The sequence below is a fragment of the Corythoichthys intestinalis genome, chromosome 21, assembly GCF_030265065.1.
Source record: "Corythoichthys intestinalis isolate RoL2023-P3 chromosome 21, ASM3026506v1, whole genome shotgun sequence".
NCBI lineage: Eukaryota > Metazoa > Chordata > Actinopteri > Syngnathiformes > Syngnathidae > Corythoichthys > Corythoichthys intestinalis.
This window is the reverse complement of record NC_080415.1, coordinates 22,770,486-22,788,850: the sequence shown is the minus strand read 5'-3', so window position 1 is coordinate 22,788,850 and position 18,365 is coordinate 22,770,486. Positions and strand designations below refer to the sequence as shown.

Here is an 18,365-nt window from a genome sequence, read left to right as displayed (position 1 = left end):
ACTCCTTTGTTGCCCCGGCTGTATGTTTGGGATCATTGTCATGCTGAAAGACCCAGCCACGTCTCATCTTAAATGCCCTTACTGATGGAAGGAGATTTTCACTCAAAATCTCACGATACATGGCCCCATTCATTCTTTCCTTTACAATGATCAGTCGTCCTCGTCCCTTTGCAGAAAAACAGCCCCAAAGCATGATGTTTCCACCTCCATGCTTCACAGTGGGTATGGTGTTCTTCGGATGCAATTCAGTATTCTTTCTCCTGCAAACACCAGAACCTTTGTTTCTACCAAAACGTTCTATTTTGGTTTCATCTGACCATAACACATTCTCCCAGTCCTCTTCTGGATCATCCAAATGCTCTCTAGCGAACCGCAGATTGGCCTGGACGTGTTCTGGCTTCAGCAGGGGGACAAGTCTGGCAGTGCAGGATTGGAGTCCCTGGCGGCGCATTGTGTTACTGATAGTAGCCTTTGTTACTGTGGTCCCAGCTCTCTGTAGGTCATTCACAAAGTCCCCCCGTGTGGTTCTGGGATTTTTGCTCACCGTTCTTGTTATCATTTTGACGCCACGGGGTGAGATCTTGCATGGAGCCCCAGATCGAGAGAGATTATCAGTGGTCTTGTATATCTTCCATTTTCTAATAATTGATCCCACAGTTGATTTCTTTACACCAAGTGTTTTACCCATTGCAGATTCAATCTTCCCAGCCTGGTGCAGGTCTACAATTTTGTCTCTAGTGTCCTTCAACAGCTCTTTGGTCTTGGCCATAGTGGAGTTTGCAGTGTGACTGACTGAGATGTGGACAGGTGTCTTTTATACCGATAATGAGTTAAAACAGGTGCCATTAAGACAGGTAACGAGTGGAGCCTCATTACACCTCGTTAAGAGAAGTTACACCTCTTTGACAGCCAGAAATCTTGTTTGTAGGTGACCAAATACTTATTTTCCACTTTAATTTGGAAATAAATTCTTTAAAAATCAAACAATGTGATTTTCTGTTTTTTTTTTTCCCATGTTGACAATTACAGGCCTCTCTAATCCTTTCAAGTAAGAGAACTTGCACAATTGGTGGTTGACTAAATACTTATTTGCCCCACTGTATATTTCCCACTGCCTTCTCACCAAGATCCTTGCGGCGCTTGTACTCGTTGATGTTCACGTTAATCTCCTTGACAGCCTGTAGGGCCAAAACGAGCTGGGGTCGGTCATGGTGGCTCTCAGGCGTTGCTCCCAGCAACTCCATGAGCAAAAGCGGGTAGCGCATGACCCGCTGCACCGGCTTGATGAGGAAGGAACCCAGGTTGATGTAGTTTGTTTTACCCCTGAACAAAACCATGGAAGGAAAACAGATGAGCACGAATACATTTGTTGGCCAGAAATGTGTCATGTAGCTGTATGCACATGTTGAAATCATCATCATATGAGCTAAGAGATGATGGCACATTTCCGTTGGACATCACTCAACAAACATAACAGCTAAGGAAAACAAATTGTAACACCATCAACAGGACGAAAAAGCTCAATCATTTGAAGCCACACGTCTGTTATTGTTTTGCTGTTTTTAGTCCACATGATGGCGTTAGTTCCCCACTTCCCAGATTTTGCTCCATGTAAGCAGCAACAGCGAATCCCATATCACATCCACATGCAAGGACAACAGCAATCTCAATTTAAGGAGAGGATTGAGACACACACAGGCGAAACACACACACAGGGGTGTTAGCGATCAGGATGATTGACATGCTCATGGCAACACGCTTGATGGAGACTTACCACTCTCGATATATGGCCCTGAGGATTGAAGGGGCGAGAAGAGATAACAGGATTCATGAGCCTATGAATGTTTACATTTACATACATTCAAACCTGGAAGTTTGTTTACGAGTTGTCGTGGTAGAAGCGCTGCCCTTCCGGTTTGAAACCAACCCTGTGTGTATCTATCAACTATTCACGTCAAGTATCTGACTCACTGCGGGCGAAACAGGCGCAACAAGGTAGGGCACATTCCATGACTGCCCTACTTTGAGCTCTACCTCGCACCTCGTATTGTCAAACGAAAAGCAGGAAGGCGTCTTTGCAGGAAGTTTATTCATCCTTCATGCTGTGTTTCATATCAAAGTTCAAAGTGTAAAAAATAAGACACTTGGCATGACTCACTTAGCTTTCCCAAGAAAGCTGGACTGATTTGGTAAATCAACATTGCAGTCGAAATTGTAAAACCATAAAATGTTACTTTGGAGAAAAAAAAAGTGACCAGTTACTTCTATTATAATTCTATTAATTCAAACACATTCAATAGTGACCACTCAGTTCATGCTCATAAATCGTGTTGGGCATTAATGGGATCCAGGACTAACACTCCAATTCTCTTTTTATTTCGATTCCAAGTTTCGATGCCCTGACCGCCGACCGGAAAAAATAGCTGCCGAACACAAGGAAGAAGAAGCCACATGAAGTGTGTGTTTGTGCATTGCAACTTAATTTCGATCGCAAACACTGCGTTTAAAAGTTTAACTCAACTTCACAAGTAAAAATGACCAGTCAGCTCATGTCAGTGCAACATTTACAATACAGCTATATCATGCGAAGGTGGCTGCACGACCAATATGATTAAACACCTTCGGCTTCATGGAATACAAGTGCCAAGTAGTGCAGACTGTAGCTGAGTGCTGCGTATTTGACACGCTGTGCCGGTCCCTCTAACCAGTCAGAACCAGGTAAGTAAATAATAATATATGTACAGTGGTACCTCTACATACGAAGTTAATTCGTTCCAAGACCTTGTTTGTAAGTCGAAATGGTCTATGTCGAGCAGGATTTTCCCATAGGAATACATTAAAATTCCATTAACTCGTTCCACACCCAAAAACCTTCACTAAATCCATAATAAATACTGCTGGTACAATTATTATAAATGGCAATTAAACATAGCAAAATAAATAAGTTATTAATAAAAATCAGAATAATATAATAATGATCATAATAATATTAATAATAATAATAATAATAATAATAAAATAAAAATGATTCCGTTAATAATGTAACAAATTGGATTCTAATGTGGCGGACACTTTTTGCTGTACCTGAATGCACCGCGGGGCTGACGTCACAGTGAGATAGGTCAGTGCGGTAGAGATAATACTTTCGTTTTCTTGAGAGCACAGTCAACTGCAGAGGGCAATGGGCGTTTTGTGTTGAATAAGTTCTTAAATAAATTATAAAAACGTGACGAAGCTGGCGATTTCTTTGGCGATGTTACCACAATAATAATTGTCACCTTAACTTATAAAGACTGGCGAACGGTGGTCGGAAGAGGACCGTGGAGCTGTATTGTTGAGCCAGCTCACGGATGCGCACCCCACGCTCATATTTTTCTATAATTTGCATCTTCATTTCAAAGGTAAGCATCACTTTTTTCCTTGTTTCACCAACTGTACCAACTTTTTGGAAACCTGTGTTGATTTCTCACACAAGAAAATCCGCCGTGAGTTCGTTTGCGTTGATGTCGTGTCGTCGTATTTCGAGCATGTCGTCGGATGTAGAAACAAATGGCGCGTCAAATTTTATGTCGGATGTCGAAAAGATCGTGTGTCGAAGCGATCGTATGTCGAGGTACCACTGTATGTATGTATATACTGTATGTATATATATATGGATGGATGGATGGAATAGTATGAGAAGAAGTCGTATTATTACGTCAGGCTAATGTAACTATATAAGCAGCTATGTACTTTATGTAGCGTGTTGCCGCCTCCGTTAAAATCAACAGTATTGAAAGAATAATTAGTTTTAGAATCGATTTTACAAATAAGGAAATCCTTATTATTTTGCCTCATCTACATCAAATTATAAGCAATAAAAGAATTTATACTAATGCTTCGTCGTAGCTCCCAGATAAGGTATATGTACCGTATTTTTCAGACTATAAGTCGAAGTTTTTTTACATAGTTCGGCTGGGGGTGCGACTTACACTCAAGAGCGACTTATGTGTGAAATTATTAATTATAATTCTAATTATATTATTATTATTTCACATGTTATTTTGGTGTTTTGGAGTAACACTGATGGTTAGGTAAATTTTTTAGCATGTTCTTTATGCTATAGCTATCTGCCACCTTAGCGTTCTGCCTTTGGCAATGTGTGTTCAATTGTATTATTAACTTTTTTATATTGAAATGCATGCTTTTACTTTGTGGCACTTTCACGCCCAAGTGAGGGCGCACTCGCACTTGTTTACGTGAAGAAGAGCGCTCACACGCCAGAAGAAGACTGACAGCTACGCGCGACAGAGAGAGAGAGAGAAACACGGCTGCGAACCTACTTTCACCTACATTTATGCATGTAAAAAATCTTTACAGAGGCAATGCCTGTCTTTTCTGTTGTTGTTGTGTGTTTTCCACCCACGATCAGACACTTAAAGCCAGTTGTGTGGTTGTTTGAACGATGTGCTAATGCTAGCCAACGCATGGTAACTGTTTGTGTCATTGCTGTAATAGCAGGTAATTATCATTTATTTACGTTGATGTGAACCTGTTTGGTATCGAAGACAAAATTGATTTGTATTATTTCTATTTTTTGTTTCACTCTTCAAATGATGGTGTCATAACCACGGCCAAAATAAAGTCAGCAAATTATACGGACGTCCAGCATCGTCATTTGGGAGTTTAACTCGCTGTATAGCCCGGACCGAGCCGTAGTGTCTTGGTGAAGACAGTATATTCGTATTTCATTGTTCATGCATCATGTAACATTACTGTATACTTATTTAGCATGTTGTTCTTTATTATTTTTTTATATTAAATTGCCTTTCAAGATGACATTTCTGTTCTATGTGTTGGATTTCATCAAGTAAATTTCCCCCAAAAATGTGACTTATACTCCGGTGAGACTTATTTACGTTTTTTTCCTATTCGTTGGACATTTTATGGCTGGTGCGACTTATACTCAGTTGCGACTCACAGTCCGAAAAATACGGTATGTAAATTGCGTAGCGGCTCACAGCTACCTTACATACGACTAATCTAGTAGTCTTTTTTTTAAATGTATTAATTTGGCCCTAATACTCTGTCGTATCAACGTGCATCATTATTTTTTGTCATGTACTTATCTACAGTAATACTTGACATTTATTTATCTACTCTGCTGTGAGCACCAGCCGTTTTGTCTGAGGACCCTGCTGCATGGTGGTGGAACGAAAGAAAGACATCAGAATTCGCATTCTCAAATTTATGCGTTCAAGCTTCATCTACACCCAGTGAACGTGTGTTCTCCACTGCAGGAGACACTATCTGTCCATAACGCTCACGCTTACCGCCTGAGAAGTCAGATATGATCATTTTCCGCCTTAAAAACTTTCTGATTTTATACTATACCCGCCGCTAATCTGGACTGGGTTTTGCAAGTTGTTGTTTTTGTTTGTTTGATATTCTGCACCAGGTTAGCCTATTAGTGGGAACTCAATTAAATGTAAAAATGCCTGCAGCATAAGACACTCTAAAACATAGGCAAGAATATGCGTTAATGTTTTCTCCGTGAGCTTTTGGAAAATAAACATCATTGTGAAAGTGCATTCCTGTGGGAAAGAAACTTCCTCATATTCACGTTCAAAGACTGACATTTATATAAAAGTTAAAAATAGCCCTGTGAGAAATTCATAGCAAAGTTAATCGAACGTTCATATAATTTATAAAATAATCAAGAAGAAATCAATATAAACTATACCATCTTTTTTACCCTGCCTGTTAAAAGAATCGGAATCGAGAATCATTTGGAACCCGAAACGAAACGTGGAATGGGAACCGTTCAAATTCAAACGATGCACAACCCTACTCATAAACATATATGCATACGCACATCAAATCTAAGTTTCTAATGACCAACTTGTTTTTCTTACCTCAGCCTCTCCAGACACTCCAACACATGGCGCTGGATGTTTTCGTCTTTCTCGTACGCCTCTAGCAGCGAGATGGCGTCGTTGTGGTTCTGGCAGTATACGTTGTACACAGCTTCCAGTTCCGCTTTAAAGTCCAGAAAAACCTTTCCTGGAGAGCCACAAGATTCAAGTTTTCGGTAAATGGTAAATGGACAGTACTTATATAGCGCATTTATCTACATGGTTACCATGCCCAAAGCGCTTTACATTAGCACACATTTACCCTTTCACGCACACATTCACACACCAATGGTGCTGCTGCCATGCAAGGCGCCGCCAACCCATTGGGGGCAAATTAGGGTTCAGTGCCTTGCCCAAGGGCACTTCAACAACTGCGCCACGGCCACCCCAAATTTTTGTTCCACCAACCCCAACTGTAAACGCTTTTTAGGGCTTACCAATAGAGTCGTTTTCCTCCAGTGATTCAAATAGCCGCTGTGACAGATTAATAACAGAGCTGATGTTGCCGAAAAGTCCGTCAAAGTCCACGTTCTTCACCTTTAACCAAAAACCACACTAGTATCGTCTTTAAAAAAAAGATTGTAGCCTTAGTTTCAAGCTGAAGATTCTCCTTACCTGTTTCTTCTGCAGTGGTTCAACAATCTCTACCACACACATCTGCAGGTCCTTGATGTAGTCCTTCTCTGTCTGCAGCAGTTCTTCGATTACTTTGGACCGCTTCTCCAGCATCCTAAGATCAGGGTCTTCAGCGTCGGCGGTAGTAGCAGCGTCAGCAGGCGACACGGGCTTCAATGGTTCGGGCTGGGGTGATAGTTGTGTCATTTCTGATAAGATAAAAAAGGAAAAATTAAGATTTTCTGTGAGCAGTTTTCAAAGGTTTCCTGTAAAATGTGTTAATTTGCTAAAGGATACCCAGAAAACACAAGCAAGACATAAATCCTAACAACTCCTCCTCCCTTCGACTGCCTGGTTGATCGATATGTCTGCTGTCTGTTGGGGTGCAAGGGTCCGCGGGGAGAACCCGGTTTACGCGCCATTGATTTACATGAATAGGCCCAAAAGTGGCGTGGACTCTGGCTCTTTGTGTGAGCACAATGTCCTGTGGCAAGTGGAGATTTGGTAGCTCTCAGGGAGGACAAGAAAGCAGAAGGGAGAGGAGATAGTAGAACTGAAGTGATGGGACTGAAATAGAATCAATCACAACCACGTGTCAACATTAGGGGGGTGGTAATCACCTGATTTGAGCAGTGCTTATCAGACTGGGGTTGATGGATCCCCTGGGTCTGCTAAAGAATCAACTCATTAGCCCTGTCCACAAACATATGCCGATAAATTCCCGTGTAAGGTGACGCAGGATTTACTCGCGTCATTGCTTTCATGCATGTAGAGTAGGTCTGAACGATATTGGAAAAAACTATTGTTACGATTTTTTGGGGGTTTGCGATATATTGCGATATTATATAGCGATATTTAAATATATATATATATATATATATATATATATATATATATATATATATATATATATATATTTTTTTTTTTTTTTTTTTTTTTTAAAGAAATGTTCACTAGATGACTTGAATAGCTGTTTGGAAAGACTTTGGATGACTCACCATCACCACAGTGTACAGTGATCCCTCGTTTTTCGTGGTTAATGGGGACCAGAATCCGCGAAGTAGTACCCCCCCCCCCCACACACACACAATTTTTTATTTTTATTTATTTATTTTTTTGTGTGTGTATGTTTTTTGTGCTCAATGTATTATTCAGCTTCAGCATTGGAAAGAGATACATATACAGTGCTGCTCAAAAGTTTGTGAACCCCCTCAACATTTTGGAATTTTCTATTATTTCAACCTGATTTCCTAATCAATCAATTCAGTAGTTTTTTTTTGTTTTTTTAACAGTTGTGTTGTCGAGACTAAATTAAAAAGAGTTTTCATCAACTGATGTAGGTGCAAAATTGAACTGTTTGGTCACAACCAAAACCGCCATGTCTGGCGAAAAGTCAACACTGCATACCACCAAAAGAACCTTCTCCCAACAGTGAAGCATGGAGGTGGGAATGTCAAGATCTGGGCTTGCTTTTCATCCTCAGGACCTGGACAACTCCACATAGTCCAGGGAATCATGAATTCTGAGGAATATTGTCAAATCCTAGAACATAACCTGACGCCATCTGTTTTGAAGTTAAAGCTTGGCAGAAGGTGGATCATGCAACATGATAATGATCCAAAGCATTCCAGCAATACAACCAAGGAATGGCTGAAAAAGAAGAAGATTCGTGTTCTGGACTGGCCCAGTCAAAGTCCTGACCTAAATCCCATTGAAATGCTGTGGCGGGACCTGAAGCGAGCAGTTCATGCCAGACGCCCATCAAACCTCTCTCAACTGACTGCGTTCTGCAAGGAAGAATGGGCAAAAATCCCCCAAAGTAGATGTGAGAGGCTGATTAGTCACTACAGAAACCATTTGGTTGAGGTAATCTCTGCAAAAGGAGGCGCAATATCCTATTAACTGAAGGGGTTCACATACTTTTGCACACATGATATCTGAGTTTTTCTTAAATCAACCACTTTTGTTAAATAAAGAATGACAATATAACTATTTCTTATGTTTCAGTCCATTATTTGGAATGTCAGTATTGTGGATTTGGGTATAACTTAACATTTAATAAGGTTATTTTAGTTTTTTTTACAAAAAATCTGACCATCGCTGTGGGGTTCACAAACTTTCGAGCAGCACTGTAGGACATGTTTTTTGTCTCACTTTTCCCCCCAAAGTGATTTTAAAATGTATATAAATATAGGGTTTTTAAGCACTTCAAATGTCATAATTATGATCAGTTTTAAACATAACTGTCCAACCTAAATCATTTTTCAACTAGAATAAAGTACTGTAGTAGATAAATGCTTGGCTTTATTAAATGCTTCTGTTTATCTACCTTAGCTATCTACCTTAGCTGTGACGTTGGAGTGACATGTAGAAATTTCAAACTCCTCATGATCACTTCTGGCATTTATATGTCTCCAACGTCTCCACACACACACACACACGCACACACACACACATTCATTCCAGCGCGGCTTCCTTGCAGAAACTGTTTAACAAGTTAAACGATGATTGACAGATGCCCGTGTGAAGTCTTTGGCCAGATCAAAGCCATCGTTAACTTTAATAAGCAAGTGCCGCAGTGACTGAGAGGAACAAAGGGTTGGGAAAGGGAGGGTGTGAGGCTGTGCGCAGAGCAGAAAGCAAGGTGTAGGTGGATTAAAAAAAATAAAAACTATCGCACGTGCTTGCGATGGGACTATCGCGCACGTGCACATCGCGATGGCGATGTTTAAACGATATATTCAGGCTTAATGTAGAGACATCCCTGGAATGACGCAGGTGTTTCCCACTGGCGCTCTCTGTGTGGGGAGGGCTGCTGGCGCGATTTTATAACCTGGACAGAGTGTGACAATATCTCGATACAGCGATATATTGCGATATTTTGCAACTCGATCGGTTATGGATATGCTCCCGCCAAGTATCGATACTTTTATTTGACATATTGGCCATTGGATGCTGTAAACTGCTCAATGTTTGTTGAGCAATTCCTTGGCGGTCCACTCTGGGCGCTCAAGAGTGGCGGTGAAGGTAAAGTGCGCACAAGTTGTCTAGAGAAGAAGAGACGAAGCTCCAAGTGGGTTGAAAAAAAATAAAAAAGCTTCGTGGGAACGGTGGAGGAAAAAGTGACAAAAATATTGCAACAAATCACACATGTGGACACACTTACACCAACAAGAAAGGAAGTAAGGTGAACAAGGACTTTGCTGTAATCAAGAATTGTCTAACAAAAATAAGGCTCACTGCCAGCTGGTGACGAAGTGGACACAGATTTCTTCACTGCTTCACTTTCATCACTTGAGGTAAGAAAGTTTTGCAATGTAATTGATTTTTTATTTTACATGTATTATTTTGATGACATTTGGTGTTGAGTGATATAAAATAAACCAGGACCCTAAACTGGATGAAAATGAATATCGAACAAGCCTACATGAACTTACTGATTTATTTGATATTATTTTAGAACCACTTTCCATCCATCCAGCTCATCGAAATTGGACAATAGAAGATTGGAAAAACGTTGCCTGGTCTGATGAGTCTCGATTTCTGCTGCGACATTCGGATGGTAGGGTCAGAATTTGGCGTCAACAACATGAAACCATGAATCCATCCTGCCTTGTATCAACGGTTCAGGCTGGTGGTGGTGGTGTAATGGTGTGGGGAATATTTTCTTGGCACTCTTTGGGCCCCTTGGTACCAATTGAGCATCGTTGGAACGCCACAGCCTACCTGAGTATTGTTGCTGATCATTTCCATCCCTTTACGACCACAATGTACCCAACTTCTGATGGCTACTTTCAGCAGGATAATGCGCCATGTCATAAAGCTGGAATCATCTCAGACTGGTGTCTTGAACATGACAATGAGTTCACTGTACTCAAATGGCCTCCACAGTTATCAGATCTCAATCCAATAGAGCATCTTTGGGATGTGGTGGAACGGGAGATTCGCATCATGGATGTGCAGCAGACAAATCTGCACCAACTGTGTGATGCCATCACGTCAATATGGACCAAACTCTCTGAGGAATGCTCCCAGCACCTTGTTGAATCTATGCCACGAAGAATTGAGGCAGTTCTGAAGGCAAAAGGGGGTCCAACCCGTTACTAGCATGGTGTACCTAATAAAGTGGCCGGTGAGTATGTGAGCTGTGCTACTAAATAAGTGCCTCTCGCACAATGCCAAAATGATCGAAGACTAAACTCTCAACACAGAAACTTATACTTCAAGGTGTTCATCCTAAGGTTGTTTTTGCATGCTTTGAGTGACCATTATAAACACAGAGAAAATAGATTTTTTTTTTGTGTAAGTCTATGTAGCCTGTTTTTGAGACCCTTCAGGTACTACATTTATGTATTACCTGAATGGTGACACCAATTTGCCATTAACTGCAATGATTTGAATTTAAAATATCAGTCTTGGAAATAGTTTTGCTAAAAGCAAGTCGATGTTGGCCATGCTGCATTTGACAGATGAGGGTGACGTCACATATGCAAGTCCAACAGATGCTGCCGGACGCTAATAACGTTAACGCCGCTTATCCTCGCCGTAAACTGATGCCAACAAGGAAAATTATTGTATGATGCCAGAGGCGAAGGATGCATTGTGGTCACGATCTATGACTACGTATCCCAAAATGCATTAAAAAAATAATACTTTTTTTTTAATCGATACGGACAATAGATTTTTAGTCAAACCAAGTCTTTGTTTATTCTAAAAGTAAGTATTGTTATTTTATTCTAAAAGCTTCTGTAGTCATGAATAGTGCACAGTAGTCCAGTGTGATCCGTGAGGCCACCTGCCTTTTGTCTCCTTCCCGACCTGACCTCATCTCCGTCGCTCCACCTTCACGTGATTGAGCTAAAGCTCGGCTCAGGGGAGCTTTTCTCCACCCGCGCCACCCGTCCACTCCCAGCTGAGCGCCGCCAATGAGAAAGCGGTCAGCTAATGGGTTTGTGCGAGTCGGACAACACGGCACAATAGAATGGCAAAACAAAAGACTGCGTGTTTAATTGGAATCGATCGGCCCGTTCCCACGTTTGATCTGAGGCAGGATCACGTTTTGAGAGTTGACCCACTTTCATCAAGTGACACTTTTCTTTGCTCCGTCATGTGGAATCAAAAGGGTCTGACAAACGTATTTGCATTTGTACAATGCATTCATTTACTGTATAAGTAGGGCAGCTTCCAAAAATACCTCCACTCACAAAATGACTATAGTAGGCCATGCATGGCAATGGCATCGTCAATGGCAGTGATTAAAAGTAGGGATGTCCCGATCCGATCACGTGATCGGAAATCGGGCTGATCGCGCCATTTTCCAAAGGATCAGAATCAGGAGAAATTGATCAGGTATATTTATGTATTTCTGCTTCATGGTCGTACAGCCTCTCACTTGACCTCCAGCTGCTTTTCTTGGTCAGCAGTGCACTGGATTTTGCTTGTTCAAGTTAACAATGATTGACAGGCTTTGATCTTGCCAGAGAAGCTTGGTAGCGCTACCTTCAAAGGCGCCAAATGTGTCAATCATCGTTTAGATCAGGGGTGTCCAAACTTTTTGCAAAGGGGGCCAGATTTGGTGTCGTAAAAATTTGGGGGGCCGACCTTGGCTGACGTTTTTTTTCGTAGAACAATTAGGGCTGTCAAAATCATCGCGTTAACGGGCGTTTTTTTTTTTTTTTTTTTTTTTTTTTTAAATCACATTAAAATATTCGACGCTTTTAACGCTCATGCCCCGATTAAAAAATATTGTGTCATTTTCACTTGTTACTTGTGTTTTTTGGTGTTTTTCCGCCCTCTGCTGGCACTTGGGTGCGACTGATTTTATGGGTTTCAGCACTTTCAGGCTTCAGCACTATATTTATTATTGACATCAACAATGGCGAGCTACTAGTTTATTTTTTGATTGAAAATTTTACAAACTTTATTCAAACGAAAAAATTAAGAGGGGTTTTAATATAAAATTTCTATGACTTGTACTAACATTTATCTTTTAAGAACTACAAGTCTTCTATCCATGGATCGCTTTAAGAGAATGTTAATAATGTTAATGCCATCTTGTTGATTTATTGTTATAATAAACAAATACAGTACTTATGTACAGTATGTTGAATGTATATATCCGTCTTTTGTCTTATCTTTCCATTCCAACAATAATTTACAGAAAAATATGGCATATTTTATAGATGGTTTGAATTGCGATTAATTCATTTTCAAGCCGTGATTAACTCGATTAAAAATTTTAATCGTTTGACAGCCCTAAGAACAATATATTTAAGCAAATTTTAGCAAGCCATTCTGTGCGTCACATTTGCTTTATTGTTTTTTTTTTAATTATCTAATAATTTCAACAATCTCACAACTAGCCTTTGTGGCATTCTCTTTCGACTCTCGGGCTCTTGCGAAATACTACTGTAAAATAAAATAGCTTCAAGTTGCTTCAAATTCTCACAATGTATCTTCCCTGTAATCTTGTCGTACATGTCAGCGTGTCTTGTTTGGTAATATCGCCTCACATTGAACCCTTTAAAAACAGTGACTGTCTCTTTGCAAATGAGGCGGACACAGTTGTTGCATATTTGAGTGAAGAAATAGTCCAATTTCCACCTATCTTTGAAGCGTCGGCCGTCACAGTCAACTTTTTTTGTTGTTGATTGTCGTCATTTTAGAAAATTGGGTGTAAAGGGTCACATGGGGTAATGTTGCTTAGAGTGCTGCTGCCTTTTAGTGGGTAAATGATGAGTAGCATTTAGTGTGTAAGCTACCTCATATGCTAGTAGCAGTACTGCTGGTCAACTTATTAAGTCTGTGTGCGGGCCAGACGTTATTGATTTTAGGACAGAGGCTGGGGGCCGGATGAAATTTGACCACGGGCCGCATTTGGCCCCCGGGCTGGACTTTGGACATGTCTGGTTTAGATGGTTATGCACTAGCGGTAGTCTGCTGTGGCAACTCATTGTTTGTGTGTGTGTGTAAGTGGGCGGGTTTGAGTGGACTCACTCAATGAAACATTTAATAGAGACAAGCATTTTTCTACATTATTCTTGTTTAAATAATTCACATTATAAACTTATGAAGGCGGCACAGTGGGACAGTAACATGTTTAAAACTTTTTTTCTTTTTAACAATACTTTTATTCAGTATCGGATTGGGACTGTATCGACAGATTCTCAAAATCGGGTGACTCACTTGGGTGCAAAAATGTGATCGGGACATCGCTTATTAAAAGGTTTGTCAACCGAAGAATTCAAGACACAGAAAGTTAAAGAAGGAAGAAACAGCGGACATCTAAGTTCCAGTCAGTATTTTTAAGAGTATTTTGCATTTAAATGTGCTTTTATTTATATGGCAATGGAAACTCTTAAAGTATACAAATCTAATTTTAGTTTTCAGTATAAAATTGTGATTCTAGGAGTATGCAACAAATCATAAAAATAAAATATTCAAATTCTGCATGCTACAGTGGTTTACAGTAATCTGTATTTCCATAATCCTGTGCAATACATTTGTGGAGTGCAGTTTATTTGTATTATTCATTGCAGTACAAGAGGTGAGAAGTTCATTATCCAATATGGTTTGTTCGCAAACAATTTATGTACAGTTTTTAGTTATGTATGTGCAAATAAAACTGAAGCATTGTTGCTCTTGTAACTTGTAACTTAAAAAGAATCTACTTTTTGTGAATAAAACCTATTCACTTTTTATCAACTACTTAATTTTACATGTTGGTGATGATCCCAGTACATGAAAATTGAGTATTTCACACTTGGCGTACAAAACACTGATGTTAAAAGTACTGAATAAAAAGTTCAACAATTCAGAGTGACACAGGCATTTTCTTGGGCACCACTGGTAGGTCATACATCCCACTTACAAACACTCCATAAATAATCACACTGGCAATTACTTCTGACATTTTGCTGCGCTCACAAATAAGGGTCAAGAATACAAAATTGCAACACAATTCTGTGATTAATGCAATGCATATTAGGTGAAATCACAATAACAAGAATTCAGTTTCAACTGAACTTTTAAGAATTAAGTTGAAGACAATGATCAAGCTTCACCCACCTGCTATGAGCCAACCTTTTGCACCAGGCCTTTTTCACAACCCCACCTTCCCCACTTCTTTCACATACACACTCATAGTTCAAACAGCAGCAACCATTTCAAGATAGTCCATTGTCAACATGCGAGTTCAGCTCATTTCTCATCCCCTGTGCGGAACTGCCATTCCACAGCTCCAATTACCATGAGAAAGGATGGGAAGCTACCATGATTGCACACACCAGAGTGGACGACCACTGTGGTGGGTAATAAAAACTGGAGGCGGATCAGGAAATAAAACTTATAACAGGTAATTTAATCAACTGTTATTTTATAGGTTTTCAGTTAGCATTTTTGAACACTAAGTTACAGAATGGGTGCTTTAATGCAATGTCACGCAGGACTGGTTTGTTAGGTGGAATCCAGTTCGGGTTTTTGAAAGAACCATTACATGTTTTCACAGACACCTGACCCAGCTCCACCTCAGATTGATATGCCAAAACTCCACAAGAAGTCGAAACTACTGCACAGTCAACTCACCACAGGAAACTTCAAATTATGCAATATATTTTCTTTTATATTGAAAAAAATGACTATCAATAGTCAAACTTGATTTTAGGCGTGTTCAAAGTGCATGTGTGTGCTCGACCAAGTTCACAGAGTATGCACAGTCGCCCTGGCAACCAAACAGCGGGGAGGAGTGGGGGACCTCCTCGTATCAAGACAAAGTTTTCTTTGGGAGAGCAGCGAGGGAGTGACTTTGCTTCTAATAATCACATATTTTTTTTAGTTGGGACATGAAATTACATGAGACGCTTCATGGAGAATCAAGCGAGTAATGACTTGCAATTTGTCCTGAATGTACTGGATGAACGATGATTCTGTGTAACAGAAAAAAAAAAAAAACTTTAACCACACACAGCAGAAATTTAAGTGAGACTAGCCTATTTCACACCTGAAATATCCGCCCAAAAATTGGAGCATAATAGCCCAAAAAATTACCGTATTGGCCCTGATTATAAGACGACCCCTTTTTTATCAAGACTCAAGTTTGGAAAAAAAACTTTTTGAACACCAAATTCATTTTTATACAGAAAATAATTACAGTACATCTGAAACAAATGATTATAAACATATACATATTTGAGGAAAAAAAGCATGTTATTTTGCCTCATTCAAATCTTAATGTCTGAACTAGGGCTGTCAAACGATTAACATTTTTAATCGAGTTAATTACAGTTTTAAAATTAATTAATCGTAATTAATCGCAATTCAAACCATCTATAAAATATGCCATATTTTTTGTAAATTATTGTTGGAATGGAAAGATAAGACACAAGACGGCTATATACATTCAACATACGGTACATAAGTAGTCTATTTGTTTATTATAACAATAAATCAACAAGATGGCATTAACATTATTAACATTCTGTTAAAGCGATCCATGGATAGAAAGACTTGTAGTTCTTAAAAGATAAATGTTAGTACAAGTTATAGAAATTTTATATTAAAACCCCTCTTCATGTTTTCATTTTAATAAAATTTGTAATATTTTCAATCAAAAAATAAACTAGTAGCCTGCCATTGTTGATGTCAATAATTACACAATGCTCATGGGTGCTTAAGCCCATAAAATCAGTCGCACCCAAGCGCCAACATAGGGCGACAAAACTCCAAAAAACACAAGTAACAAGTTGACATTGCACTGTTCTGTCATTTTAATCTGTTTGAGCGGGGGATGTGCGTTAATTGCGTCAAATATTTTAACGTGATTAATTTAAAAAATTAATTACCGCCCGTTAATGCGATAATTTTGACAGCCCTAGTCTGAACATTTAAATATGTAAACTGAAGTGCAATCACATTCGTAAATGAATGGCTCCTGGTTTTTGAAATCTAAATAAACCAATTTATTGTGATAAAACAAAAACAAAAATGCAATAACTGCATTAACCATCAAAGTGAAGTCTAACTGTAACTGTAGTCTTGAAACAAATCTGAATAAGGAAAAACATTACAATAAAATAATGCAAACTAGATAAACTTGAGAGTAGCTGAGCTCTGTCATGACAGAACATCGCTTCAATGATATCTGGCGCCATCTAGCGTCGTGAATGGGTATAATGTCTAGACCGCGAATATAAGACGACCCCCACTTTTTCAGTCATATTTCAATGCAAAAAACCACAGTCTTATATTCGTGCCAATACGGTAATTTGTAACTTTCTTAAAAAAAAAAAAAAAGATAAAATAAGATGCAAATCTGGAAATGAAAGTTGTTTAGGTGACATGTTATTCATAAATGATGTTGACAATCTTTAAGTGTTCGTTGCTATTCTTGCTGTTCATGGTATTAAGATTTACTAATCATATTGACTAGGACAGGGGTCGGCAACCCAAAATATTGAAAGAGCCATGTTGGACTAATGAAACAAAAAACAGATGTCTGGAGCCGCAAAAAATTAAAAGCCTTATAATAAAGGCAGCACATGTTGTACGTAGCTAAATTAGCTATATTAGCCTACTATAAAAACGAGTAAGTTGGCTACAAATACATAATTAGCCTTCATGATTACCATATTTTCCAAACTATAAGGCGCTAGGGCATAGTTTTGGTTTCAACATTGGTAGGGACGATATTACCGTAATGCACATAATGCAAACAATGCTCCAAATAAGGGACGGCTAGCTTGACTTAGTTGTTCCTTGTGGAGGCTGGTCTGACTGCAGTAGTTTTGCAGGTCAGCAAGTTTAATGTTATGCTAACTCTGATGCAGGTCGTAAAATTAGTGGTGTTTCCCCACTTCCATTCCCTTGACGTGTTTTTACATGACTTATTGTGGCTGCTGCTGGCCGAAAAAAAACACTTCTAATATCTCTCCTCTCTGAAGGAGGAGGAGGATGCGGCATGTCGTCGACATAAATCTGTCAGGGCTGTGCGAGTATGTGTGTGTGTCTTTGTGGTGGGACGGGGGGCTTCAAGTCATCAGCCAATCAAACGTTTGTTTGAGGGGAGGGAACGGACCGGCACATTCAGCAAGTGAAAATGGATAAATGTAAGTCTGAACATAATTCAAATAATTTACTATTGGTAGTGTCTATTCTGTCATTACAACATATGGGGTCGGACTTTCAGTATCAAAATTAGTGGTGTTTCCCCCACTTCCACAACATTGACGTCTTTTTACATCCCTTACAGTGGCTGCTGCTGGCCGAAAAAACTTCTAATATCTTCCTCTCTGAAGGAGGTGGAGGAGGCGGTATTAATCTGTCGGGGCTGTGTGAGTATGTGTGTGTGTCTTTGTGGTGGGACGGGGGGCTTCAAGTCTTCAGCCAACCAAACGTTTTTCTGAGGGGAGGGAATGGACCGGCACATTCAGCAAGGGAAAAGGGATAAATGTACGTCTGAACATAAATGAAATAATTTACTTAATAATGGTAGGGTCTATTCTGTCATTACAACATATGGGAAGACGATCTAAATTACCTATATAACTGAACTATTTATATTACGCAAATAAGGTTGCTTGAAAGTTGGTGGGGACAATTTGAGCATCCTGTAAAGCTGGTAGTGTTATGTCCGTACTGTCCATAGGCAAACCTACGCCCTTGATAAGGCGCCCCCAGCCATCAATTTTCTGAAAAGCCGAATGTGCGCTTTATATATGGATCAATATTGGTTAATCATGGTATGACATTCCCTTTAGCGCAGCTCCATCTAGTGGATGCGTAATGCAACCCCAACCACTAGTATTACTACTACTACTACTACTACTACGCCTTATAATGCAGTGCACCCTATACATACAG

General features: G+C 39.6%; 1 protein-coding gene across 6 annotated transcripts in view; it reads right to left on the bottom strand.

Moving 5' to 3' along the window:
* The window catches only part of dnmbp (dynamin binding protein), a 71,333-nt gene that overhangs the window by 10,605 nt on the left and 42,363 nt on the right, over nt 1-18,365 (bottom strand). For 5 of the 6 annotated variants that reach the window (XM_057825247.1, XM_057825246.1, XM_057825249.1 and 2 more), the window contains 5 exons: nt 6,510-6,718; nt 6,332-6,431; nt 5,895-6,042; nt 1,775-1,792; nt 1,124-1,323 (listed from right to left, as the gene is read on the bottom strand). In XM_057825247.1, coding sequence (XP_057681230.1) covers nt 1,124-1,323; nt 1,775-1,792; nt 5,895-6,042; nt 6,332-6,431; nt 6,510-6,718 — 675 coding nt within the window. The remainder of the gene's footprint in view (nt 1-1,123; nt 1,324-1,774; nt 1,793-5,894; nt 6,043-6,331; nt 6,432-6,509; nt 6,719-18,365) is intronic. The other variant, XM_057825248.1, reaches the window with a different exon arrangement.